Source organism: Lacerta agilis, chromosome 5, assembly GCF_009819535.1.
Source record: "Lacerta agilis isolate rLacAgi1 chromosome 5, rLacAgi1.pri, whole genome shotgun sequence".
Lineage (NCBI taxonomy): Eukaryota > Metazoa > Chordata > Lepidosauria > Squamata > Lacertidae > Lacerta > Lacerta agilis.
In genome coordinates this window covers 9,462,572-9,489,975 of record NC_046316.1, presented here as the reverse complement: position 1 = coordinate 9,489,975, position 27,404 = coordinate 9,462,572, and the positions used below count along the sequence as shown (strand labels likewise).

General features: G+C 43.0%; 1 protein-coding gene across 5 annotated transcripts; it reads right to left on the bottom strand.

The window, feature by feature from the left end:
- Positions 1-907: 907 nt before the first annotated feature.
- MAPK8 (mitogen-activated protein kinase 8) lies at positions 908-27,404 on the bottom strand. 5 transcript variants are annotated; one of them, XM_033148448.1, is made up of 13 exons: positions 27,336-27,404; positions 21,154-21,253; positions 18,808-18,969; positions 17,338-17,467; positions 16,590-16,648; positions 16,336-16,474; positions 15,688-15,853; positions 11,172-11,285; positions 8,172-8,354; positions 7,367-7,491; positions 6,763-6,826; positions 4,900-4,977; positions 908-2,361 (listed from the first exon to the last, which is right to left on the bottom strand). In XM_033148448.1, the coding sequence occupies exons 3-13, from the start codon at positions 18,963-18,965 to the stop codon at positions 2,345-2,347; spliced, it is 1,233 nt and encodes a 410-aa protein (XP_033004339.1). In that variant the 5' UTR covers positions 18,966-18,969; positions 21,154-21,253; positions 27,336-27,404; the 3' UTR covers positions 908-2,344. The 5 variants fall into 5 exon arrangements, with proteins under 5 accessions (XP_033004339.1, XP_033004335.1, XP_033004338.1 ...); XM_033148444.1 differs by having other exon boundaries at positions 908-2,356; XM_033148447.1 differs by having other exon boundaries at positions 908-2,356; positions 11,172-11,243.

Below are 27,404 nucleotides of genomic sequence, written 5' to 3'. Positions count from 1 at the left end.
TTCCCCAGCCACTCTGGGCGGCTTCCAACAAAATATTAAAATACAATGGTTTGTTAAACATTAAAAGCATCCCTAAACAGGGCTGCCTTCAGATGTCTTCTAAAAGTCTGGTAGTTGTTTTTCTCTTTGACATCTGGTGGGAGGGCAGGTGCCACTACCGAGAAGGCCCTCTGCCTGGTTCCCTGTAACTTGGGTTTCTCGCAGCGAGGGAACTGCCAGAAGGCTCTCAGCGCTGGACCTCAGTGTCCAGCCAGAATGAAAAGCACTGCTATTGTTGCCTGTGGTTTATACTTTTATTGCTTTTTCCTGCTAGTCTCTCTAGATTTGCAGTTTCTGACCCCAGGAAGTGGGGAAGGTAAAACGAGAATGCCCTATATGAATCAATAGCTCTATTTGAATCTCTTGGAATTCACTGGCAGAGTCGGGGGGGGGGGGTAATATAGCTGGTTGAAAGAGTATTGAAAGAGAAGAAAGCCAGGGTCTACAAAGGCACCATTATATTCTGGGATGGAAAGAGGTATGGAATTGCCCTACCTAGGGTAGTAAGGGGCAGGGTTAGGGGAAAAAAACTGCAAGTACATCATCAAAATCTGGACCACATGGCAAAGTTTCCCCACCTCCCCCTACCCACCCACCAAATCTACTGCCTGCCGTTCTGCCACTTTCCAGAATGGCAAACAATGTGAAATCACCCAATCCTGTTTTCTCCCATGCTGCCTGAAAACATACGCTTTTCTTGCAGCCACTGAAAACAAACACAGACAAAACAAAAATTTGAAAAGAAGTAGCCTCTCTTTAAAAACAAGCAAGCAAGCAAGCAAGCAAAGAAACAGACTTTCACTTCCAAAGAACTGGATGGATAGAACCAAACAGTTTCAGGCAGATTCAATTCTCTCAGCCTTCATGGTTGTGTCCAACAAGATACTTGTGCTATCGTTTAATATTTGCTTCTGTAGGCAGCACTGATGTACAGTTTTGTTCACATTTAAATCCACTACACAAAATACTTCTATCTACGCAAGGCAGTCAGCACAGCCTAAATTCACAAACATTGCAATTCCTAAGGACAAATTCCCAATGATTGTTTTACTCACATAGAACTTAATCGGTTGCACAAAAAAATATCATTCAATAATGTACACTGTAAACAGTTAACATACTTCAGTGAAGAGCAGCACCATTTTACATTATATTTAACATTTCTACATAGTTCATTGTTGATGGTTGGGTTTGGTTTTTTTAAGGGAGCGCGTCCAAAGTTGGGATCTCTGTGCTGAAATGCTACCCGATTCTCATGGCTTCAGAATGACCCACTGTCAGTTTTGGGGGGTTTTCTATGCCACTCCAATGACACGGTGAGGCAAAAGAGGAACGCTGTCAGTGCAGCACAATGGACGTCCCTGCAGCATCATCTTATGCATTGCATTCACTGCAGATCCTGAAGCGACAGGATGCTGTGTAAGGGGAAAGTGCTAAATTTGGGGGAAAGAGCGCTTTATAAACTAAGAGATGCACTAGCCTGAATATGCAAGGAAGGTAGAGAAATGAGCACCACAGAACCATATTCAGTGTGGGAAACATGAATTTGCATTGTTAATCTATTTAACTATGGGGCAAGTTAAATTTGCATGGCAAAGGCGGCGTGCTCTATCACGCTTCTTCATCTTGTTTTGTGTGATTCCTTTGGGCACAAGAAAATGTGACATTGTCAGAGCTTATATAATGTTCCCTACATACCGCAGGAGATGTCTCTGTTCAGAACTGCTATCTCCATGGCTATACCTTAGCCTATAATTAGATAGTTTAACCACTCAAATGGCTAAAAATAAAACATTTAGCTTATGGACTGAGAAAAAGGGTGTGCAACACACAAAGATACCCTAATAAAATGATTCCGAAACTCAAGTAAACCTTAAATAAAGCTGTCATGTAACAAACGGGACAGCAATGTTACATTTAATAATGTAATTTTTAAAAACGAGGTCCACATCACAGTAGTAAAACATATGCAAATTTAAAAACTCATGATAAAAATTATTAATACTGTACAATTTATTACAGGAAAGTATTGTGGCTTACTTTTAAAACACAACTTAAATTAAAATTAGCACTCTGAAATGAATCCCACAATTACTTTTGAAAACACTCCCCAAATAATACCACCAATTTTTGTAACTAAGAGAACCCCTGTCCCCCAGTACGTCAAGTAGTCATCTACAGCAACCCAGGGGGCCTGCGGAGGCTTCTAGGCTGCTGTCTGTATCGGAGGCCAATGTTGGGTCAGTAGACATTGAAGAGACGTCATTGGCAGATGACGATGAAGAGGGATGCCGAGAACCATTGATCACTGCTGCACCTGTGCTATGAGAAACAGAACATCAATTCGGTTACAGAGAGACTGGCCTCCTTCACTGGCTTGTTTTCACTCTGACTGGCCATTAATGCACTTTGCTCATAACAGGCTGGTTAAACTTAAGTCTTGTAGGATTCAGTTTTAGGTTACACAGGACAGCACACCAGCTAAGGGTAAGCTCAGATCTTATTCCAGGTTAAACGTTTCAGCTTTCAGCTCCATTTAAAACCAGTTAAAAAATAGGATCAACTTTAAAACAACCTCTTGAGTGTCCGCTTTCAGTGCCGTTTTAAAAAACCAGACAGTCTAAGTTACAACTTAAAACTAGAGGGCAATTTACGTTCTAAAACAAAAACCAACCAACCACCCTCGGTTGAAGCTCAAGATTAAGCCTATCGCAAAGTTATTAAGTGCTGTATATGAGCTAAGTGGAAGGGTGAGACTCAATCCAAGTTAAAAGCTCAGCTTTTGGTTAAGTTTTAAAATAAGTTAAAAATCAGCTCAATTTTAAAAAGTCCCACAGGGAGTCAACTTCTTGCTTTCCCAGAGGTTCTTCACTGCCCATATCTTCACCTTAACCCACCTTTGTCAACCACCCTGACAAAAAAAAAAAATCAATGGGGGGGGGGGGAGGCGCTAAGATGACCCCCAAATCCCATTTCAGATTTCTACTCACTGGAACTGGGTGCAGCCCAATAATTGAGCCACTCCTCCTTGCATTTTTCTAACATGGCGCTCCTGACCTAACTGCCTGCAGCAACAGCTGGGGGAAGCTAGTCAGGGCTACAAATCAGGGCAACCAAGCAAGGGATTCCACTTTGTGAGCAAAGAAAAAGGGGGGGGGCAGTCGGAAAAGCATCTCAACCTGTGGCAAAGAGTCATGTTAGCTGGTGAGTTTGGCAGTAGGAGTGAGGCAGTCAGGAGGCCCAGAGCAGATTACTCCCCTACAAAGCTATTGATGTAAGAAATTCCAAGCGCCACAGTGAATCTACCCAACAAACAGGCACTATAGGTAGAAAGTCAGGAGGGGTCTAGGGGCTATCAATCATACTGTGCAGAATGTTACATGCCTGTCTGATGGACAGAGGTTGTGGGTGGGTGCTTGGTGCCATGAGCTCCTGGCCCTCAAGGATCAAGCTCGTCCCCGTGAGGCCAAGGCAGCTGACCTCAAGAAGCTGAGAGTCAGAAAGGTTGGGGGACAAGGCCTTCAGGGATATGGTAACAGCATCCCAATCCCAGGGTTGCAGGCCTTCCACAGTCACAGAGAATGAAGGCCCCGGGAGGTAGGAGTTGTTCTGAAGAGAAAAAAGGACCCTTTGGTAGGATGAACAAATATGCCCAAAGAGGATATGCCTCTGGAAGTTGGGGGATTACATCATTAGGGACGCAGGTGAGCTTATGACACGTGTGCAGAGCGGAGGGTGACTTGCCTGCCTGGTGCAAAGGTTGCAGTTGCCATGTGTTGTCTACGTCAGAAATGGGCTCCAGTAGATCTCTGAGTGGTCTGAAGCAGATCAGCAAGGGTGTCTAACTCTCAGTTATTTAAAATGGAAACAAAAAACAAAAAAACCTCCCCCAATTATAGGGCTCCAACAAAGAAAGACCAAGTAACCAACAGGGGTCTCCTTTCTGAATTACAAGGCAAACAAGGGTGATTCAGGTGAGGTTTGCATATGCCCAAGTCAGATTACACTGTTAGCTAGGCAATGCAAGTCCGATCAGGGATTGCCTGAAGTCCTCAGTCTCACTGCCCCCCCCCCAAAAGCTGCCTTTTCAAAGTGACAGACAGAAAGCGGACTAGCAAAACTCTCTGAGCACAAGTGGAAAAGCAGCCTTTAATTCAGTGAGTTATTTCTCCAGAGTACTGCAGTCACAAAGATTTGAGAAAGGACTGATGGAGTTAAGTACTGAAAACTTGATGGGATTCACCAAATGTATCCTGCCAGCAGAAGGCCAGCACAAGCAAGGGTTTCCACTCGCATAACAGGGATTCCCCCTCCCCAACTGGCTTTGTGGGGGTTGGATAATCCCATCTGCCAAGCTGATACGCTTGCACTGATGGGATGTTTTAAAGACAAAAATGTTGAATTCCCCCTCACATTCTTAAGGTAAGATCTAGCAACAGAGAATTGGGATTAGTGTTTGTATCCCTCAAATACTTTTTTGAGGTCGGATAGACCCAAACAGGCCCCGCAGACCTGAGACAACTGCACATGGCTATTCACAGTGAAGGAGGCAGGTGTTATTTACTGCATGCAGATATTAACAGGTCCATTAGTTGAAGTGGTACCTTAGGTTAAGAACGGACCTCCGGAACGAATTAAGTTCATAACCAGAGGTACCACTGTAATGGGTAACTGGGTATTTGCGTAAAATGCACATGAGTAGAGCAAGTTGCCTGGTACAGACAGCTCTTCTCCAAGTAGAGAAGGTGGATGGGAATGCAGAAGGGCGGTCCTCACTTCCTTCTCCATGCTCCAGCACAAACGCCCGAAGAGTGCCAAGTGGCAGAAACTAGAGCAACAGCACTTTTATTGTAAACCAACCTAAAGGAGGCGGTTGTCCACATATAACTCCATTCTTGGTTCTCTCCTCCAGGTCCATAACTTCCTTGTAAATCAACTCTGAAAATCACCAGGTGTAGTGTTATCCATACAGTATTTCAAACAAGCCAGAGAAACAAGACTCCTATATAACAAGTATCACATGTTCTATTGAACATAACTCTGTTGATCAAGCAGAAAAGCAGAGAATGTAGTACATTAGGCAAGTCAAACAATGCACCTGTGAAATACCGCCATTCTGCTCCACTTTGCAAAACTGAGCAACTCACTGAGCAAACAGCTTCAGGGTTTTCTTGAGGATGAGCACATAAAAAAGCATTTTGAAAAGGCCACACACCCACCCAGACTCCTCGATATCTGCAGGCAATGTTTGCTTCCTTAAATGCTTCTGGGTCAAATGATTCTTCAACCACAAAACTAGCAAAACTTCAGAACACTATCAGAAACAGAAAATCTACCCAAGCAAGAGGCTTCAAATACACAATGGGTGCCTCTTCCAAGAGTTGCGCTGCTAGTATTCTAGAAAGAAAAATATAGAGGCATGGATATTAGTCCTGAAGAGAGGTGGCCATTATAGTGCCTTTACAGATCCCATTTGGATATATCAAAAACTAGTTAATGGATACTGTAACACCCAATTCTTAAAATGTGCAAGGGATTTTAAAAGTGCAGTGGTACCTCAGGTTACATACACTTCAGGTTACATACGATTCAGGTTAAGAACTCCACTGACCCAGAAATAAGGCTTCAGGTTAAGAACTTTGCTTCAGGATAAGAACAGAAATCATGCTCTGTCGGCACAGCGGCAGCGGGAGGCCCCATTAGCTAAAGTGGTGCTTCAGGTTAAGAACAGTTTCAGGTTAAGAACAGACCTCCGGAATGAATTGAGTTCTTAACCCGAGGTACCACTGTAATGCCTTTATCAAAGTTCAAGGAGAAGCCCCTTTTATAACTCTTAATTCCCACACATATTGTTCCAAGTTTCTCTCTGACCTTTGTTCTCTCCCTTTCTGCATGACTCTGAGCCATACAACTAACTGCCTCCCTGACCATTCAGAGATGATGATACTTAATTAACTTATTCATGATACCCACACTTCATTGTTCTTTTCCAGTTACAAGCAGATTAGATTCTGTACTTCCTTCATAAGAAGGCACTGAAATAACGGATACCAATCTCCTACTTTACCTAGCTGTGAGCACAAAATGGTAACTGAGCATTAAGTACTCCTGCCATTCACTGCCCTATTTGTGGGCTTCCCACAGGCATCTGGTTGGCCAGTGGGAAACAGGATGTTGAACTAAATGGACCTTTGGTCTGATCCAGCAGATATCAATAAGCTATATATTAATAAGCTCACAAAACTTCTACCTTCTTGGTAGTGGTGCCCTCCCTGTGGAACACTCTCCCATCAGATGTCAAGGAAATAAACAACTATCTGACTTTTAGAAGACATCTGAAGGCATCCCTGTTTAGGGAAGTTTTTAATGTTTGAAGTTTTATTCTGTTTTTAGTCATCTGTTGGGAGCCACCAGAGTGTCTTGGGAAACACAGCCAGATGGGCGGGGTATAAATAATAAAATAATAATAATGAGTATTATTATTATTATTATTATTATTATTATTAGTATTATTATTATTATTATTACAGTAGAGGCTGAGAAAAAGAACCACCAACCAGCCCAAGTCTTCAGGAACCTGCTGATTTAGAAAATTGTTGGGGGCTGTTATTCACAACACAGTTTGTGGTGGCAAATGCAGTTCCCACCACACTTTAGCATCTTAAAACAGTGCAGCAAAAGCTTCATTGGTAATAATATTAATACGGAAATTATTAACCTCACCTTTCCATTCTTCTATTGTGTGCTCTCTTTCATCCAGCTGCTTGTCTGGTATCTTTGGAGGAGGCTGAAAACAAAAAATGTAGCAGAAAACTGAATAAAAGGTAGCAAATATAAATTTACACTCTCATTTTCAGAATAATCATGTATTGATCCCAGGATATTAATACCAGACAGGCCCTCAATTTATTAATTATTTTGCATTACCCACCAGCCATTTAATTCTCCAAGGACCTATCATTATGTAGAATTTTGACTTTTTATTTAAAAAAAGGGTTTAGCTATGTGCCAGGGCAAACAGAGCCTAGGGATCATCCCAGAATAAAGTAGTGTTAGGACCACTTTCCTTCAAAAGGGGGTTGATTTCTATTCTGGCAAAGCTATTTGCAATGCCTCCTATTTTGGCTCAGCATTTGAAAAAGCCTCCAAAAAACTCATACAATAGATTACGCTTATCCTGAACCTTCTGAAACTCCAATTCAATAATGCAGAGTAAGCTATTAGCAGACAATCAGCCTTTTTGGGCTACTTTCTGGCACGAGATACCATGATCAGTGGTGTCCCTGTCAGCAAAGAATCCAGATTCTAAATAATAAATAAAACTTACTGCTTCTGCTTCTGAAGGGTCATACCAGACATTGATGTATGGATGCTGTAGAGCTTCATCTACCGAGATTCTTTTTGATGCGTCGATCACCAGCATTTTGGATAACAAATCTCTTGCCTGACTGGCTGCAGGAGTAACATTTAACATAGGATGTAATATTTAAACATTTCGGGCAGCATGGAAAAGGGTGGGGTGAGAGTCCTAAGCAAAATAAGGAACGAACTTGTTATTATACAGCTTATTTGGCAATACAACCAAGCTAGCTGCTTCAATAGCAATGCAGACTAGTTTATGAGTAAGGCTCCACAGTCTTGCTCACTACTTTCATCATGGTGATGTGTCAGACAGCCCCTAGAGAGCAAGACAAATGAACGGCATCTTCCCAACCCTGGAGCCGAGGATGATGCCAACCCCCTTCTCAAAGATGGAAAGAAGGCTGGGCTTTGTTTTGGTTCTGCATTTGCTGGATGGAAGCACAGAACCAAACTAGCCTCTGACTCCTCAATCTGAGCTGAAAATTCTTTCTAGTAGCACCTTAGAGACCAACTGAGTTTGTTCCTGGTATGAGCTTTCGTGTGCATGCACACTTCTTTCGTGCACTGCATGCACACGAAAGCTCATACCAGGAACAAACTCAGTTGGTCTCTAAGGTGCTACTAGAAAGAATTTTCGATTTTGTTTTGACTATGGCAGACCAACACGGCTACCCACCTGTAACTCAATCTGAGCTGGAAAGGGAAGGAGACACGTGGGCTTGTGTCTGCCACAGTGGAAATCAAAGTGCAGCACTGCACAAAACTCTTACCTTTCAGTTTGTTATGTTCAGAATCAACTGGAAACAGGACATCTGGGAAGAGCTTTTCAAAACTATAACCAGCATATTTAGGCCTATTCTCCACGTATGTCCTCACTGTTGGCTGCAGCTTCTTCATGAATTCTGAGCATGGCGTTCCTAGTTGTTCAATAACTTTATTCCATTGATCAATATCTGAGGTGAAGCAGCTAAGGAAAATTGTTTATGTAGCATTCAGGACAAAGGCCATGTTAAAATTACACCAACAATCAATGGGAGAGCTATGGCCAACAATAATTTGTTAGAGAACCAATGATGACTAAATCAAGTAACTGCTCTTTTCGCTATGATCTCCACAAGGGCTAGTCTCACCTGGCACACAGGATCTCATGCATTTCAAAATGCTACTTAGAGGCTTTCAGAACAGTATAGAAAACAGAAAGAATTTGAATCCACTGAAAGTCTGAGTTTCCATTGTTAGGACTGCCACGTTCAAGACTGTTCTGGAGTGTTTAGAAAACTTAGCAGGAAAACTATACGGGAAAATACCTGAATATTACTTCTTTCTAATCAATTCGGCAACAGGTTTAACTGAAACTATTTTCTTTCACCATACTAACAATTTTTAAACCTTGAGAATAAAAATATGAAAGCTCACATATAATTGATCCAGTGGAACTAATCTGAGTTCTCCAATCAGTAGCCTAATCAACAGAATAAGACATCACAACCTAAGATTCAATATCAAATTTCAAAATCATCTACCACACCATACAAACCCAGAAGCAATCCATTTAACATATAGGGAACACCTATGTGAACATAGCTTTTTAACTTCACCCTCTGTGTAGGTATATGTATGTCTGCTGATCTTCTGGTCCTGAGCCAAGAAGTACTCTTAGGAAATCAGTATTTCACAGAATCATAGAATTGTAGAGTTGGAAGGGATTCTGAGGGTCATCTAGTCCAACCCCCTTCTATGCAGGAATCTCATTTAAAGCATCCATGACAGGTGGCCATCCAACTTTTACTTAGAAACCTCAAATGAAGGAGAGGCCACCACCGCCTAAGCGAGACTGTTCCACTATCAAACAGCTCTTACTGTCAGAAAGTTCTTCCTGTTTAGTCATAATCTCCTTTCTTGTAACTAAAATCCATTGGTTTGGGTCCTGCTCTCTAGAGCCGGAGAAATTCTTTCTTGTTGGAATCGTCTGCATTTGTGCCTTAAATATTTCACCTTTGAAAAACTCCCATCCATCTTGGACTCCCTTCTCTTTGACTATTTCTGACCATGGGATCTCACCCAGTAGTTCCTTAAGCTTTTCGAAATCAGCCTTCTTAAAGTCCAGAGTGCATGCTTGACCACCCTCAGCTTTACGTTGCCTCTGTATAATGAAACCCAAGAGGACGTGGTCACTTCCTCCCAAGGTTCCCAGTACTTCCACCACTTCATCCATCAGTTCACCTCCTCCCTATTGGTGAGGACCAGGACCAAGACAGATGATCCCCCTGTTGTGTCTTCAACCTTCTGGGAAATGAAATTGTCAGCGAGGCAACTGAGAAATTTGTTGGACCTTTACATTCCTGGCAGAGTTTGAGTTGCAACAGATATCAGGGTAGTTGAAGTCTCCCATGACTCTCTCCTTTTTGAATATCTGGTAATTTGGGGAAACCTGTGATCATCACTTGAGGAAGTGTCTTCCAAAACACCCTTTGCCCTATTAATCACACTGCAGGGAATATCAATAAGATTGAAAGTACAGGGTGTGGTGCTTTTGTCCCATCGAACCCAGTAAACCAATCAGTCTTCTCTCCATACCTCAATCTAAGCCAAGAACAGTTCTGCATCAGTCAGGGAATCACTTGTAGCAAAATACGTTATTAGAGTGATAAATGATTGCTAACAAGAATGTTAAAGGACCAAAGAGAGAGGAAAAACCAGGGAAGAAAACACTTATGCAAGGGGCAGTCATTGTGTATGTGGTGCCCATCTCATGCTACTCTCCAAGTGGTATCCAGAGCAGGTGCTCCTATTGCCCCAACCTGTTAACACTACTAAATAGCAGTACCACTAATGAAGGTGTCCACACACAAATGAAGATTAACAGAATGTTAAATAACTAGCTCTGTTAGGACATAAAGCTAAAGATAAACAATTAAGACAATACACTTGGGTACTCAATAGAAAGGAGAAAATGCAAAAAAATGAAGTTACAGAGGAAAAAAGCAGGAGGATATTAAATAGATTTCACTAATTTTGCACATGCTGTCCACTAGAAACACTTCGGTGCTCAAACCCAAATTACACAAAGACACAACCATACAAGGTGTTCCTACAGCTGGCTGAACTTTTAATCAACACAAAACTTTTTACTATTTTGGAGCATATAAAAACCACTTTGTTTACAAAGCGAGTAAGCCTATGCTCTTAATTGGGGGCAAACAGCAAACTATACATATTTGAAACAATAGAATTTTAAAGCCTCGGCAGCTGGAGACAGCATTATTTGATTTTGAAAAGGAAAATGCTAGAATACATTTGACTTTTGATAATTCAGTTCTAGGCCCAAAGTAAGGATACGGTCTGTACCAGGAAATAATACACCACCTTTGATCATTTCTCCCATGATGCACCCCACTGACCAAATGTCAACTGAAAACAAAATGCAATGACATTAACTGATTAAAAGAAAAGCAAAAAGGACTTTAAAATGAAAAAAACAACAATGATAATAAAGAGCAGTGCAGGATGAAAATAAATAAGAAAAGTGAAGATGTGCTTGCTATCATACCAGCAGAGACTATTTCCTACTGCTCAATGCAGCCTCAATAGAACCAAATTTATTCTAATAATTTTTATACTTATCCGGAGGAAATAATTATGAGCCTTTTAAGGGTGGGTGGGGGGAGTTATAAGCATTTTCCAAGGAATGGGGGGGCGCAAAGGGGGAAGAGAGAGTCACAAGGTATTAGTTACCAAAAAATTCACATGCTGCAGCAGTACAAGGATACAGTCCCTTCCTGGAAAGAGGATTTTGTGGCAAACCATTTCTCCCATAATGCACCCAACAGACCATAAATCCACTATGTTTGTAGCACAAAAAGAAGAAGCAAAGCAAATAGTCACTGAAAATTAAAGAAGCAGGAGGGCATGACTGCATTTTACTATCTGCAGAGAAAGCACCAAAAAGGAAGAAGCAATCATGGGATCAAGCTGTAAACGTATTTTTAGAACACACACACACACGGCTCCATATGTCCAAAACATATTCTGAGTGGGACCCAATGGAAGCAAGAATGGTCACAGGAGAATAGCGCCCTTACATAGCTCCCATTACATTTCAATGCAAGTCGCTTAGCAGAAGTCCCTGGTAGAGTAAACCCCCAATACTTGAAACCTTTTAAAAGAAAATAAATCTTGTTCATTAAGAAAAGATTAACAATAAGTTAATTCCTTAACAAACGGCTGAAATGACAGAGGAAAATACACACAGGTTCATAATTAGTAATGAGAATTAATCAATCTCAAAAAAGTAGAACATCAACAGGGTAGGTGGCTCATCTATTCAGACTGTGTTCAACTGGTTCTAGACGGGTTGCACTCACTCTAAAATATCAAGTCTGGCTCCTAGATACACCCTTGTCACCAAAGGCCCAGGTAGCCTCTGTGCCAAAGGAGTGCCTTTTATCAGCTTAGGATAGCATACTAGCTGGGATCTCTCCAGGATGGAGACAGCCTGGTCACAATTATCCATGCTGTGAGGAGTGCTCTAATGTACTATACATGTGCCTGTCTCTGAAGACTGCTTGGAAACTACCATTAGCTCATAATACAGCCACCAGGCTGTTGACTAGGACTGTCTGGAGGGTATCGAGAGAACTTCCAGGCCATTTCTGAGCACAATTCAAAGTGCTAGAGCCTGGGGCACAAGTTTCTAACTAAACACTTGTAGTTGTGCTTTTCACAGAGGTACCTGAACGGATACCTGCTCCCATTACAACCTGCCTATGTACTTAGTTCATCTCTGGAGTCTCTTCTTCGGAAGCACCATCATTCAAGGTAAGTTGAGTGGCATCCATATGGAGAGCCTTCTCTGGGAAGAATGTGCCACAAACAAGGCTGCACCACTTGAGCTCAGGCTGCTATGCAAAAGGTGTCCCCTTTGAATTCCAATTTTGACCTATAAAGCCTTAAAACAGCTCAAGACTGCAATACCTCAAGGACCACCTCTCCCCATATGAACCAATCCAGACCCTGCAATCACAATCTGTGGTCCTTCCTGTGCCTCCTCTGTGGTGGCTCCTTGTTTGTGGGATGCTCTCCCCAGGGAGGCTCACCTGGTGCTTTTGTTGCATATCTTTATGTGCCAGGCATAAACATTCCTCTTCTCCCAGGCCTTTGGCCAATTAAGCAATCCATGGCCTTTTAAACCATGTGAGAGAGAGAGAGAGAGAGAGAGAGAGAGAGAGAGAGAGAGTGGGGTATTGTTTTTGTTTCCTATTATGGTATGTATTTATGTGTTTTTATATTGTAAACTGCCTCGTGATTTCAGATCAAGTGTGGTATAGAAATTTAATAAACAAACAAACATCACATTGTTACAGACAATGTGGTCAACTTCAAGGCAAATTAGCTTTTCCTTTTCCAGTAGGGAATTCCCTGGTCCTGTTCATTAGAACATCTTAAAGTAGTAGAGTTCTGAGGTCCTGGATAGAAACCACATTCACGCAATACATTTCAATCACTCTGACACCACTTTAAAGAGTCATGGCTTCCCGTAAGTAATTCTCCGAGCTGCAGTTAGTTATAGGTGCTGAGAGCTGTTAGGAGACCCCTACTCTCTTCACAAAACTACTTCCTTTTGTTTTCATCTTAACTATTGTTGTTTCCGTTTTAACTACCGTATTGGCCCAAATATAAGCCACACTTTCCCCGCAAATTCTGACCGTGAAAAGTTAAAGTGCTGCCTATATATTTGTGACCTTATGGTATGCAGCCAGGAGCGTGGGGCAAACAGCGGCGAAGCAGTGCCCGCTCCGTGCATAGTTCCCCGTCCTCTCCCCCAAGGCCAGGAAGGGGAAGAGCGAGGAAGGGGAAAGGCCACTGGCATCACAGCACGGCTCCCCCCACACCCAGTATGCAGCCAGGAGCAGCGAGGAATGGAGTAGCTTATATTCGGGTATTTTTTCTTTTTTTCTCCCCCCCCCCTTCAATTCTAAAGCTGCGGCTTATATTTGGAGGCAGCTTATATTCGGGCCAATACGGTATGTATTTGTGCTTTTTACCTTGTATTTTTATCTTGTGAACCGCCCTGGTATCTTGTGATGAAGGACCGTATATAAATCAAATTAGTACTAAATAAATGGGACTGGTTGTTAAGCCACTCTGAGAATTGTGGCTCTGGGGAACTTGTTAGCGCAGGTGATGAAGCAGGCTTTGGCTCTACCATCCATCTGCTGATGAGTGGGAGAGTTGAAGCCTGCTTTCCCTTGCCAGTGCACAATCAGGAGTGCACTTTATAGCTCCTGGTGGTGCATTGGCACCTGTCCTACACCTGGGATCACGTAGGACATCAGATGTGAGAAAGGTGGCCTGGCTCAGGCAGCTTTCTATGTTCTATTGTCCTAATCCTCTCCCAAACACTTGCCCGGAGACAAACACTTGCTAATGGGAAAGGGAAAGGGACCCCTGACCATCAGGTCCAGTTGTGTCCGACTCTGGGGTTGCGGCGCTCATCTCGCTCTATAGGCCGAGGGAGCCAGCATTTGTCCGCAGACAGCTTCCGGGTCATGTGGCCAGCATGACAAAGCCGCTTCTGGCGAACCAGAGCAGCACATGGAAACACCGTTTACTTTCCCGCTGGAGCGGTACCTATTTATCTACTTGCACTTTTGACGTGCTTTTGAACTGCTAGGTGGGCAGGAGCTGGGACCGAGCAACGGGAGCTCACCCCGTGGCAGGGATTCGAACCGCCGACCTTCTGATCGGCAAGCCCTAGACTCTGTGGTTTAACCCAGTGTTTTTCAACCACTGTTCCGCGGCACACTAGTGTGCCGCGAGATGTTGCCTGGTGTGCCGTGGGAAAAAATTGAAAAATTCAAGAGAATTACTTTATATATAGTCAATATAGGCACAGAGTTAAATTTTTTAACATTTTCTAATGGTGGTGTGCCTCGTGATTTTTTTCATGAAACAAGTGTGCCTTTGCCCAAAAAAGGTTGAAAAACACTGGTTTAACCCACAGCGCCGCCAAGAAATGGTAGATACCTCCATATAAAGCAGCAAACATGGTTTCCTCTCTTCCTAGAAGGAGAGCGTAAAAAGGAGTGCGAATGAGCAGTACGGCTTCCCAGAGGAAGATGACAAGTGAGATCTTGGGAGCAGAGGCAGGTGCATCTTAAAGCCATTGCTTGACTAATTCTCCCTTCCGTGCTGCCCACAGGGATAGCAGGCAAGGAGCAGCTGTCATCTCCACAGTTACTCCTCTCTCAGAGCCACACAGCAGGAAGGATTGTGCAAGTACTAGCTGCAAGGAGCAATTGCTGCTTCTGATCATTCATCTGTCTTTATCTCTCTGGGAAAGCCTACCTATTCATTCACCTTCACTATCTGGAGATTGAGGGGTAAGTTTTTGGTAAATCTAAATCTGCAACAGATATCCACCTGCCTCTCCAATCCCCAGAGATGGTGGGAAGTAGGGCACCATTTCAGGCTACAAATAGCAGCCACCACACTGCAGCTTTTACAGGAGAAAAGCTGATAACTGAATGGTGGCTTGAATGAAGTTTTACATCCATTTCCATTATCAGTTCTAGGTAACTGAGCTTAAAATTTTAACCTCCATGTCAAACATTAGATCAAGGTGGACTTAGCATAGAGTGAAAAAGTGTTATTTGCGCAGATAGAATAAAACACTGTCCCAAGAGCATATTTTATCTAAACAACTGCATCCTACGTTTCCTCAATGTACAGGTGAAACTCGAAAAATTAGAATATCGCGGAAAGGTCCATTACTTTCAGTAATTCAACTTAAAAGGTAAAACTAATATATGAGATAGACTCGTGACATGCAAAGTGAGATATGTCAAGCCTTTATTTGTTATAATTGTGATGATCATGGCGTACAGCTGATGAGAACCCCAAATTAACAATTTCAACTTTGGGGTTTTCATCAGCTGCAAGTCATAATCATCACAATTATAACAAGCAAAGGCTTGACATATCTCACTTTGCATGTCATGAGTCTATCTCATATATTAAACTCCAGTAGCTAATGAAAACAATTGCTTACATAAATGGACTTTTCCACGATATTCTAATTTTTCGAGTTTCACCTGTATAAATAGTATTTCCTAACATGCTCTCAACACAACATAGTGGGATTAAACATTTAGCATACATAGGTCATGGTGTTGTTTTAAAAAATAAGTTCCAGCAGCTGAGAAAAATGTAAAATGTAACGTGCAGGGTGTAGGGACAGAAGATATATAGCACATTATGTTAAGGGACAAAATGAAAGTTGCTGACCATTTTCTTTGTATCCCATCCCTAGGATGACTTCTGGGGCTCTGTAGTAACGAGTCACAACATAAGGTGTCATCATAAAGCTGGTTCCTGCTGTTCTAGCTAATCCAAAGTCAAGAATCTTCAGCGTGCAGTCAGATTTTACTACTATATTGCTAGGTTTCAAATCCTTTCAAGAAAGAGAGACAAGAGAGTTTTTTTTTAAGCCAAGCACGAAAGTCTCCAGTAGAAGATAAAAAACAAACTGGAAATTATTATACAAGTGCGGGGAGGGTTTTTTTTTCAGCCAGAAGTCTCATGCTGCCTGGGGACAATGGGAGTTGGAATCCAACAACATCTAGAAGGCTACAGGTTCCCCACCCCTGCCCTAAAGGATTAAGTTTGTAATCTGGAGGTATGACCAGACAGGTGGCCTCTCTGCTAGTGAGTGTCTTTCATCTGCTTATCTTGTAGTAAGATATAGGGTTGACTACTGTAATGTGTTGTACATAGGTCTTCGTTTGAAGGCTGTTTTGAAACTGCAGTTGGTTTAAAACATAGCCACCATGGCACAGTTTTCTTTCAAGCGAACAGCAATCTTCTTTGGCTTAACAGCAAAGAAAAATACTCCCCAAACAGGAATGTTAAAACAACGGCAATAATCTCACTAACCCTATGTATAATTCCAGCTGAGTGAAGATGCTTAATGCCGCACAGCATTTGATAGAGGAGATAGGACATTCGTTCATGGTCGAGCTCCATTTGAATCACTTGGCAGAGATTTGCATCCATGAGCTCCATCACTATGTAACTTTTGAAGAACATCAAAACATAAAATCAGACGAGAGCAGCAACTTAGGTCATAAAATCAATTGTGCACTCATAACGTACTCACTGAACAGGCTTTACAAAAAAATTATACTTACACATCTTGAAATTCTTCCAGTGATTTCTGTGGGGTAAAGACATTCAATAGGCCAATTATCTATGGGAAAGAAAAAAGTCATAATGAAGGCCCGCAAACAGTCTGTGTTTGTCTCTAAGTGAGCTCTCTCACATTCTCACCTACAACCTCAAAGACAAGCCCAACTGGCTGTACTGTATACAGGTAACTCTCATCTTGCACCTAATTTACTTGTGCAATTGTAGCTATGCATGGGTAGGGTAGGATGGGTGGAAATAAATAAATAAATGGAGAATTTGGGGGGGAGTGTTGTTTTTCGTTGCAGCTTATCTTTGTTGTTTTATTATATAGTTTTAATTTGTGCTTGTTCTCATCTTTTTATGTAAAACGCTTTGTGAGGCTTAGCTGAAAAGAAGTACAGATACCAAATTGCTGGTGTCCAAAACCCATCAATACAGTATAGTATCATCAAGATAGCATAGTATAAATCAAGATAATAAAATATAATCCATTTCTAGCAAATTAAACCATCCTGTATCCTATTTGCTATTTTCTTGCTATGCCAAATTAGACGTGATGTCTGTCCTATTTAAGCATTAAAGAGGAGACTGGGATGCTAATTTTTACAACAAAAGGTTAATGATAGTGAAAGAAACAGAATCAGCTTGTCCATCTTTACACATGAATGTGGCAAATGCATGAGTAAGAATGACCTCACCTCTAGTCTGACCCTTACTGTTGATATTTAAACGATGAACAAATGTACTTACGTTTTTGTGGTTTACGCACTTCATGAGGACAAGCTCTCTGTAGGCTCGTTTGGCATGGGTTTGGTTCTGAAATGGCCGACTTAGCTTCTTGATTGCTACGTTTCTTTCAAGGATAGCATCGTAGGCTGCACTGTAAATAAAAGTGAACTGTCACAACCATATTTATATAAAAATTGACAAGATGACTGGGAGACCGGAGTAAAGACCTATCCGTGAAACACAATTAGTCAAGGATCTGAAAGAGGTTTGCAGGATTATAGATATTCTGATTTGAATAAGAATCAAGACAGCTAACACATTAAGATACTGTGAAATGTTTGTGAAAACAGTAATTGCTGTAGTGAAAGGCATACTCACAGATTGTACAGCACATAGTAAAGCTTCTATGAATAACATTTATCTCAAATATGTCATCTATGATTCTATGGTGATATCAGGTGATCGATCTGTCATGGGGGGTGAACCTCAGGCTCCAACCTGCTGGGCTGAAAAGGTTCTCCACCCCTGCTGTAGACAGTGGAGGTGGTGCTGCCACTGAGTGTTCAATACACTGGTTCGTCCAAGGGGCCCAGAACTGTCCACAACCACTGGTCAAGTGAAGAAAAGCAACCGTGGAAGGCTGCTAGTTTCATTGAGAGAACCATGGGTGGGCTGTTTAACTCTTTTCCCTCCTGACATTTTGTCTTCTCAAAATCATTCTCTCTTGTTTGCTTTCCAACCCATAAGGGACAAGATACGAAGTCTCTGTATTCCCCCCCCCCCTCATGCTGCAGAAATGTAAGACAGAGAGGGTGATTTACATGAGGCAAAATGGCAGGAAGGGAAAAGGCTAATCAATCCTTTCCCTCAAAAAGACAGCCCTCTGCGGTTATTTTCAATCAGGAGACTGATTCTCACATTTTATGAGGTGTGGTATTTCAATGGTTTGAGGCGGAGTTTTGCTGCTGTTCTCATGGACAGGAGTGTGCATACAACTGCTATTCTCCCAATTCTGTACCTGTCACACCTACTTCCTAGTTACACTTGACTTTTACATGACCTGATGTCATTATATCTGGTTCTAGTCCCTCTTTTCGCCTTGCACTACAATAAAAAGACTGGGGCACTATACAGTGGTACCTCGGGTTAAGAACTTAATTCGTTCTGGAGGTCCGTTCTTAACCTGAAACTATTCTTAACCTGAAGCACCAATTTAGCTAATGGGACCTCCCCGCTGCACCGCAAGAGCACAATTTCTGTTCTTATCCTGAAGCAAAGTTCTTAACCTGAAGTGTTATTTATGGGTTAGCAGAGTATGTAACCTGAAGCGTATGTAACCTGAGGTACCACTGTATATACAAAAGCAATGGTTCTCTAGCAACCAGTACTATCTAGCATTTAAGTAGCACGTCAATCAGTTTTGCTCATGTTCGCATTTTAAACAAAATGAGACTTCATCACTGAGGTATTTTTAAAAAGGAAAAGCCTTACCATACTATGCCTTGCGCACCCGAACCAATAGGTTTTAAATTCTGGTATCGTTTGAGTACAGTGAAAGTAGAATCCCCAATCTCTACACTATAGAAGTTGTTTTCCCGTTTGCTTCTGCTCATGACGCCGTTAGTCGAACACTTTAATCTAAAAGACATGAACCTGCAAACACAAGGAAAATGTTACATGCCTAGGCATATAAATGTGTGTGTGTGTGTGTGTGTGTGTGTGTGTGTGTAAGTTTGTTAACTTTTCTGCATTTTTTGCCACAGCCATCCCAACTGTCTTGACTCCTGCTCAACACAGACAATGCTCTTGCTTTTAAGAAAGAAAGAGGTCCAATTTAATGTCATGGGCTGGAAAGCAGACACAGACTCTCAAGAGTCAGGATACAGGAGTTCTGAAGCAGGGTAAGAATTTCAGAACCGGATGGAAACGGCAAAGATGTCCCAGCAATTTTCCCTGCCCCTCTTGCCGGTTTTTAAAGATAAGGCACACTCACTCACAAGACTCTCTCACCTTCTGGGAATGTTGAGATTGCAAGTGTGCGCTCCTTCGGGGTGGGTGGGATTTTTCCTATTTGTGAAGATGGCACCTGGTTCCAGGTGACAAAGCAGTGCCCTCTTGTCTAGCCTCTTGAATGAGTTCAGTTTCTGCCCTTGACTGATCAAAGCCTCTCCCAATCTCCACTGGGTCTCTCTGCTCCGCAGGAAAGTTGGAGGGGAGAGCTGGCATACTTTCTCCTTGTTCCAAGGTCAGAGTGGAAGGGGGAGATACTTCGTCCAACCCAGAGTGCCTACATTCTCCATCTTTCTTCCTCCTCCTGCTTCAGAGTCTGCCAACTCAATCCTGATTCCCAACAATGCTGTGGGGCTCATGACATCAACAACCTTACAGAAACAATTTTCTAGTAAGACTGTACTCCCTCAACATCAGCTCAGCTCAGCTCCTTGTTGGCAGAAAGAAGAGTAAAACTCCTCCTTTAGGGATCACAATGCTTTTCCTGCAAAAGGCCCAAGTACAACTCCATACATCTTTTATTACAGTAATACCACAATGTATGAGGCAAGGAAAGGCCTCTCTGTGTCCAAGACCCTGATGAGCTGCTGCTAACTGGGAACAGATAATAGGGGGTGAGATGCCTTTGTGTAAAGAAGCTTCACTCGCTTGTAAAAGATGGTTCCGAGGTACTGAGTCACGCAATTAAGAGATGTATAGTTCAAAGGCAGCACCCTAGGTTGTTCTTGGCAGGCAGATTAACATAGATGACCTTTCACAGCTGAAGATTAATTTTCAGTGAAACAAATTTTTGCAATGTCTTCTTAACAGCATTCCAAATGAAAAGCCCTAGGCCGCTTTCTTTTCTTTTTAGCATGAAACATTAATAAATAGCACAGAATGCCAGCGGAAAGTGGGATGGCATTTTGCTCTTTTTTTTTAAGGGAGGGGGCAGAGAGACTAATACTGTCCCACTCTCATTTTGCTTGCTTCCCTCCCTCCTGGCATTCTCTTACTTTTCCAGAATTTAAGAGACAGGAGGTCTATCAATAATACTTATAATTTAATTATTTATTTAAAAAAATTAAAACAGGGGCAGGAAGAGACTGGCAACAGCCCAGGAACAAACATGCGGGAAACCACAGTGTTTAGCTGTATCTCCATCCTGAGTCCTATATCACTACAGCATTTCCCATTCCGGACTTAGCAAGCCCCAAACAAGAGCAGTCACAGTATACAATCAGGAGATTATAATTTCTGCTTGTTGTCTGAGCAACCCAAAAGGGAAAACTTTCAGTGGCAAGATTTTTCTTCCCCAAACCTTTACTATAGGTTTGTGGAGTGTGTCCCTAAAAGTTCACAAACTTGAGCCTTGTTTCTGCCATTTCCTCCAATACTCTTTAAGCTACGGCCAGTATGCACCTTTTGTAGCTTAAAGGTTGCTTGGTAGAAGTTATTGATTAGGAATGGAGAAAGGATAAGAGGAAAGCAGAAATCGTCTCCATACTAGCCTTTAAACTGCAAATGGGGCAGAGACCGTAAGAGCCAAAAGCAGGGTAGGTAGCCTTTTTCAGCACTCTGTAATTGTTTCACTAGCTCTATCACCTTCCATCCTGGGGAGCGATGTCTGGGATTCCGATGCCTGATAAGTCAGGGATTCCTAACACCTGGCCTGAAGGATTCTTGGTTGGGGATTCATACTTGATATCATGCACCCTCACAATCCCAACTTCTCTGTTCTGTATGTTTCCATGACAGTACACACAACAATCTCATTCTTTCAGTGTTGGGGTTCCCCCACCTTGCCTTTAAATCCAGTTTTTTTTTCCTACATATTTGTGGAGTCACCTGGGTATGCAGAAACCCAACCCTTGCTCGTGGGTGGTCCCGTTTTGCTGCCTTACTGGTCATGGGAGTTAATCGTCTGGAACAGCAAGCAACAGATGCCCTGCAATGAAAGAAAACAGTGAAAATACTGCAGCATGTGCACTGGATAGTATGAATGCTTGGCCTTGATCCTCAACTTTTGCCGTTTTTTAAAGGCAAAAATGTATGTTTCTACCCTTAGGTTATACAAAAATGTGGGCAAGGAACCTCACAATGGCATTTGTGGGGGAAACAGGACTGACATTTTTTATTTATTTGTTACACGTAGGTAGCTGTGTTGGTCTGCCACTGTCAAAACAAAACAAAAAAAATTCCTTCCAGTAGCACCTTAGAGACCAACTAAGTTTGTTCTTGGTATGAGCTTTCGTGTGCATGCACATACCAAGAACAAACTTAGTTGGTTTCTAAGGTGCTACTGGAAGGAATTTTTTTTTAATTTTTAATTTATTTATTTATAATATTTGTGTCCCATTTTTCCACCCAGGAAGCTATCAGTCATTAATTTAGACATTAAAACAAAGTAACGATCGCTTTCATTGAAAGCTTCTCCAAGTATGACTACATGAGTCTCCTGGCATCCTCTGAAAACCAGCAGATGACAGTTACAAAGAACAAGGTCTCGTCCAGGGAACCACAGCTCTAGGTGTGCCACACTTGCTCCCCAGCTGCTGTCACTTCTCTGCATTTGGGCTGTAAGCAGAAAAGAGGGCAGGGGTAGGAAAACAGCAGGCTTCATCTGCTTCTGGAGTCCTTCTAAAGGATGACACAGGACTATATGAGACAACTCTTTCAAGGCTTCAGCCCAGACACACAAAAGGGGAATTGCACCCAGAAGCCAGTTACAGGATACAGAAATGGGAGGAGGGTGTTTAGAAAAAAGCTGAATGCAACTAACACCTATTTTCTGATCCTACCTGGTTGGAGACTAAACAAATTAAAAACAGAAATCAGCCAAATCTAGTTTTTCCTTCCAACTAGAAAGTCTTATTCAAGAGCCTTTCCCCCTGTCCTGGGGTGGACACACTGCAGACCTCTACAGATCATTTCCGATATCTGGCAAAAGTGATCTGTCTCTTCCACAGCAGCCTCTTCTTGCCTTTAATTCCTCTGTAAAGGCAACATATTTGCAGCAACAGCCCCCAGGAGGGTAGACTTCTCTGTAAGCAAGCTGCTGACCCAGGTAAGAACTAGAAGATGTGGTCCCCAAGTCCTTCTGCAGGGGACTAAGGAGGAGCAGAAATGTCTCACAGTAAATTCACTGGCCCTTTGCCAGGCAGAACTCCAGTTGCTGGAAATGATTATCCATTTGCATCTTTTCTTAATTCAAAATTTTAAAAAGCAACATATACAGCACCTACAGGGAACACAAGTGTCCCTGTGAAAAGGTCAAGATGGTGACTCATGCTCTTTTTTTACCAAGAACTGCATAAAATCTTTTTTTAACAAAAAAAAAACCCATAAGCCAGGACAATCAGATTATATTCATCATCATCATCATCATCATACCCTGCCCATCTGACAGGGTTGCCCCAGCCACTTGGGTTTGCTTCCAACAGGGTATACAAACACCACCACCACCACAACAACAACAACCAGAACATCACACATTAAAAGTGTCCCAATACAGTGCTGCCTTCAGATGTCTACAGAAGATCATAACATTATTTATCTCTTTAACATCTGACAAGAGGGCATTCCACAGGGCAGGTGTGACTACCGAGAAGGCCCTCTGCATGGTTCCCTGTAACTTAACTTCTCACAGTGAGGGAACCATCAAAGACCCTCGGACCTGGCCCTTAGTGTCCACATGCAGGCAAAGATGCTCCTTCAGGGTCGAAGCCATTAAGGGCTTTAAATTCAACACTTTGAATTGTGCTTAGGAATATATTGGGAGCCTATGCAGGTCTTTTAGGACCGGCGCTATATGGTCCCAGTGGCCGCTTCCAGTCACCAGACTGGCAGCTGCAGTTTCCAAGTCACCATCAAAAGTAGCCCCACGTAAAGCACATTGCAGTAGTCCAAGTGAGAGATAACCATAGCATGTACCACTCTGGTGAGACAGTGCGCAAGCAGGTAGTGTCTTGGTCGGCATACCAGATGGGGCTGGAAGACAGCTACTCTCTGGACATAGAATTGACCTGCACCACTATGGACAGCTATGAGTCCAATAAGATCCCCAGGTTGAGCACCTGGTCCTTTAGGGACACAGTTACCCCATTCAGGACCTGCTTGCCCCTGCCTCCCAGAAACAGTACTTCTGTCATCAGGATTCAACCTCAATCCATTAACTGCCATCCACCCTCCTCCTACTTCTCTCAGATCAAAATGAATCTATCACTCTCAGTGTGGCCAAGTACTGTGCTGCAACAAGCAATCACAGCCAGGAACTGACCTCAAGACGTTTTGTACTTTTCCTCTTTGGAGTACATGTTATGACTAAAACTTTCAATAATGTTCATTCCAATTTTACTTTTCTATATGCTATTTCTATTTACTTTCTTTATTCTTTTCACTCTATTGTACACATCTGGATAAGATGTTCTATGTGTTTCTTGCTTTGATTTCTTAATAATAAAGATTAATAAAGTGAACAGTCCCTCCCAGTCCTGGCTCTACTTTCATCAGAAGAGCAGGGTTAATAATTTGCCTTTGAGCTTATCTCAGGAGCACTAAGTGACCTAGTCTGCCTTTCTTCTTCCTTCTGTCTGGTCTATAGGGGACTAGGGAGGACAGGTGGGTTTGGGGTCCTGCAGAAGAAGACTGTTCCAAGTCCTCTAAGTGCTGCACTTTCTTTATATTTTTAAGTATCTTCCCTCCAGTACTGCTGAAGGAGGGGCACTTAGGCGCACCAGTGTGAAGTCTCTGCAATGCTTTTGGACCAAGAGTGCAGAAAGACAGTTAGCTGGTTTACTGAATTAAGAGTGCTCCGTCAATTAGTGTGTGGTTGGAGGTTGAACCTAGATGATGTTGGCGTTCAACATCTGCAAAACACTGCTTTGGAGCCACTCTAGCCCTCTCCTATTTCTGAGAGCTGACAGAGCCCAAGGAAAATCTGCATAGCTAGTGTTCAGGAGTTTTTTGAACAGCAAACTGAATGGTTTGTGGGGCTACTAAGCCAGTTGAATGTAAGGTTAGCTTCAGCCAAAAATTGAAAATGGCAAGCTAATCCCTGGCTTCAGCTTTCTAGAGGCTAGCCTCCAGACACAGGGTTGTGTTTGTCATGCCACAGGGTACCTGGAGAACAGCCCTCAGAAATTTGGATTGAACTGCTTTCATAGGTGTAAAAATGGAGTAACGGTTGAGCTGAGCCATACAAGTGACTGCATATTTATTTTCCATCATAGAGAACCTATGTTATTTAGGAAAGACAATCTTGGGAAAGTTTTAATGCTGATTAATGCATAAACATAATAAAATGTGGAGCACAGCTATTCAATACACCTGGTGATGGTTTGGGGCAAGTGGCTGAATCATAACAGTGAGAAGGTAAAGGTAAAGGGACCCCTGACCATTAGGTCCAGTCGTGGACGACTCTGGGGTTGCAGCGCTCATCTTGCTTTATTGGCCAAGGAAGCCAGTGGACAGCTTCCGGGTCATGTGGCCAGCATGACTAAGCTGCTTCTGGCAAACCAGAGCACTGCACGGAAACGCCATTTACCTTCCCACCGGAGCGGTACCTATTTATCTACTTGCACTTCGTGCTTTCAAACTGCTAGGTTGGCAGGAGCAGGGACCAAGCAACGGGAGCTCACCCCGTCGCGGGGATTTGAACCGCCGACCTTCTGATCGGCAAGCCCTAGGCTCTGTGGTTTAACCCAAAGCGCCACCCACGTCCCCATAACAGTGAGGAGAGCGGGTTGCAAAGATTAAGATTAGAAAGTACTTGGGAAGACCCATATTAATGCTTTGCATTGTGTGACACTGAACTTCAGAGATCAATCAATAACCTCAAATCTTTTTGCATATTCTATTTACAGCATGTCAACTCAGCATAATCCTGTAAACTTTCTCATGGATTGCAACCAGTTATGAAGAAGATCTGGCATGAAACAACCTAAAGCCTTGAATAGTCAATTCAGAAGTGCTTAGTAAGAAAAGTAACAAATTCTGACAAATGCAAGCATGCCAATCTTCAAATGCTGTAATGCTACAATCCTACCCACACTTATTTAGGAGTACAGTAATCTCCATTAAACACAGTGGGTTATATCTGTATAAACATGCATAGGATTGGTGTAAACGCAGGTCCTGCTATCCGAATAAAATGTGTTCTCGGGGAACCTTTTGTTAGGCAAGCGGTCACATAAATAGTCAACTATTTCCACTGATTCTTACAGGGAAATTTCTAATGTGTTCCCAACCAAGGAACTTTGATCCCAAAATGACAAAAACAACAACAACCCTGGGGAAACCCTCTGAAACCTTGCAAAAGGCAACAAGGAAGGAAAAAATGTTATCTTATTTGTCCAGTCTCTCATCCTTCCTCCCCTCTTCACCATGGTTTCTAATGAAAAAACTGCTGCAAAAAGTAAGCCTTGTTTAAAGAGGCTTATTTGTTTAACAGTACTACACACAGATCTGGCTGTTTAGATATCTGAATCTGCGATGTGCATAGCGAGGTTCCTCGTATTCGGATAAGTGATTTTGGGGGGGGGGGTATACTAAGCGTTTGGATAGTGGGCATTAAGCATAATTAGTGTAATTTACATCTGCCCATACAAGAAGCAGGGAGCTACTCACACTCATTATTAGCATCAGTTACAGTGTTGGTCTGCCATAGTCAAAACAAAATAAAATAAAAAAATTCCTTCCAGTAGCACCTAAGTTTTTTTTTTTTGGTATGAGCTTTCATAATGAGTTTTCATTATTAGCATGTTACTGAAGCCCACTAGATAGCAACCTTGTAGCATCTTAAAGAACGAAAAGTTTTCTTGTGGAGCATAACCTCACTTTCAAAAACATGAAGCGTAATTCTCATTTGGAAGACAAAGATAGATAAAACATAAACTGGAACTGCGAACAAAACCAAGAAGCCATGACACACAAGAAGCACAAATGGTTTGCAACACGTCTATGCCTTCTGAGCTCAGCACACATTCTTGCATCTCGTGGCCTCGCTCTCTATACCTTTTCCCACCCCTCTGAACATGCATGCTTTTGTAGTGATTAGATCGATAAATTGGTCCCTCTCAACTCTACGATTCTATGGCCGGTGTAGATTCAAACCCTGGTCTCCCAAGGTCCCAGTCCAACACTCTTAACCATTATGCCACACTGGCTCCCGCTTGGCCACTCAGCACCTCTCGGCCCAACCTACTTTGCAGGGGTGTTGTGAAAACAAGAAGCGGGGGGGGGGGGAGGAACAAGGTAATTTGAGATTATTTTCGGGGAGGCAGGTCAGATGCATAATAAAACAAGCATGCTGTACTGTAAATCTGCATTTCGTGCACACTGGGCCCAACAAAATGTGCAGCATCAGCACCAGCATTAATCCAGGGGTGCCAATCATCATCATTATTATTCTATGCCACCCAGGGGTGCCAACTTCCATTATTATCATTACTGTATTCTATATCACCCAGGGGGCGCCCAACTTGAATAAAATAAAATACTGGGGGCCCCAGGGAAGCCCCTGTGGTGTGCACCCACACCCACACACCCATTTGAATGGGAATTCCCCTCAAACTTCCCCCTCTCAAATATTTTTAGGGGGGGGGAGACACACACACCCCAAAGGATCCCCTTCATCTGAGGATCCCAGGGCCGCCTTGAAACACACACAAAAAGCACGCAACCACACAACCTCCCTTTGGGGGCCCCCAAGTTTCTTTCCCCCCCCCACACACACACCCTTGAGCAAAGGGGAGCAGGCCCAAAAAGGAGAGGCGGTGGGGTGCGGGGTGGGAAAGGGAAGCCCCCAGCCAACCCCCACCCTGCTCCAAGCCCAGCGAGGCCTTGTGAAGAAGAGGACCTGCGAGACCGGAGGCGACGGTGGCAGCCTGTGCCCGGTGGTGGGGAGGAGGAGGGTGCGAGGGCGCCTCTCTGTCTCTTTCCCCCCTCAGAAAGGCACCCATGGGCGCGAGGGACCGCCTTCCCCAGGCAGGTAGGCCCAGCCGCCAGCCCGCTCTCTCCCAGCCACTCACTCGCTCGCTCGCTCGCTCGCTCCGCTTCCTCGCCTCAGCCGGGCCTTTTCCGCCGCCTCTTCCTGCCTG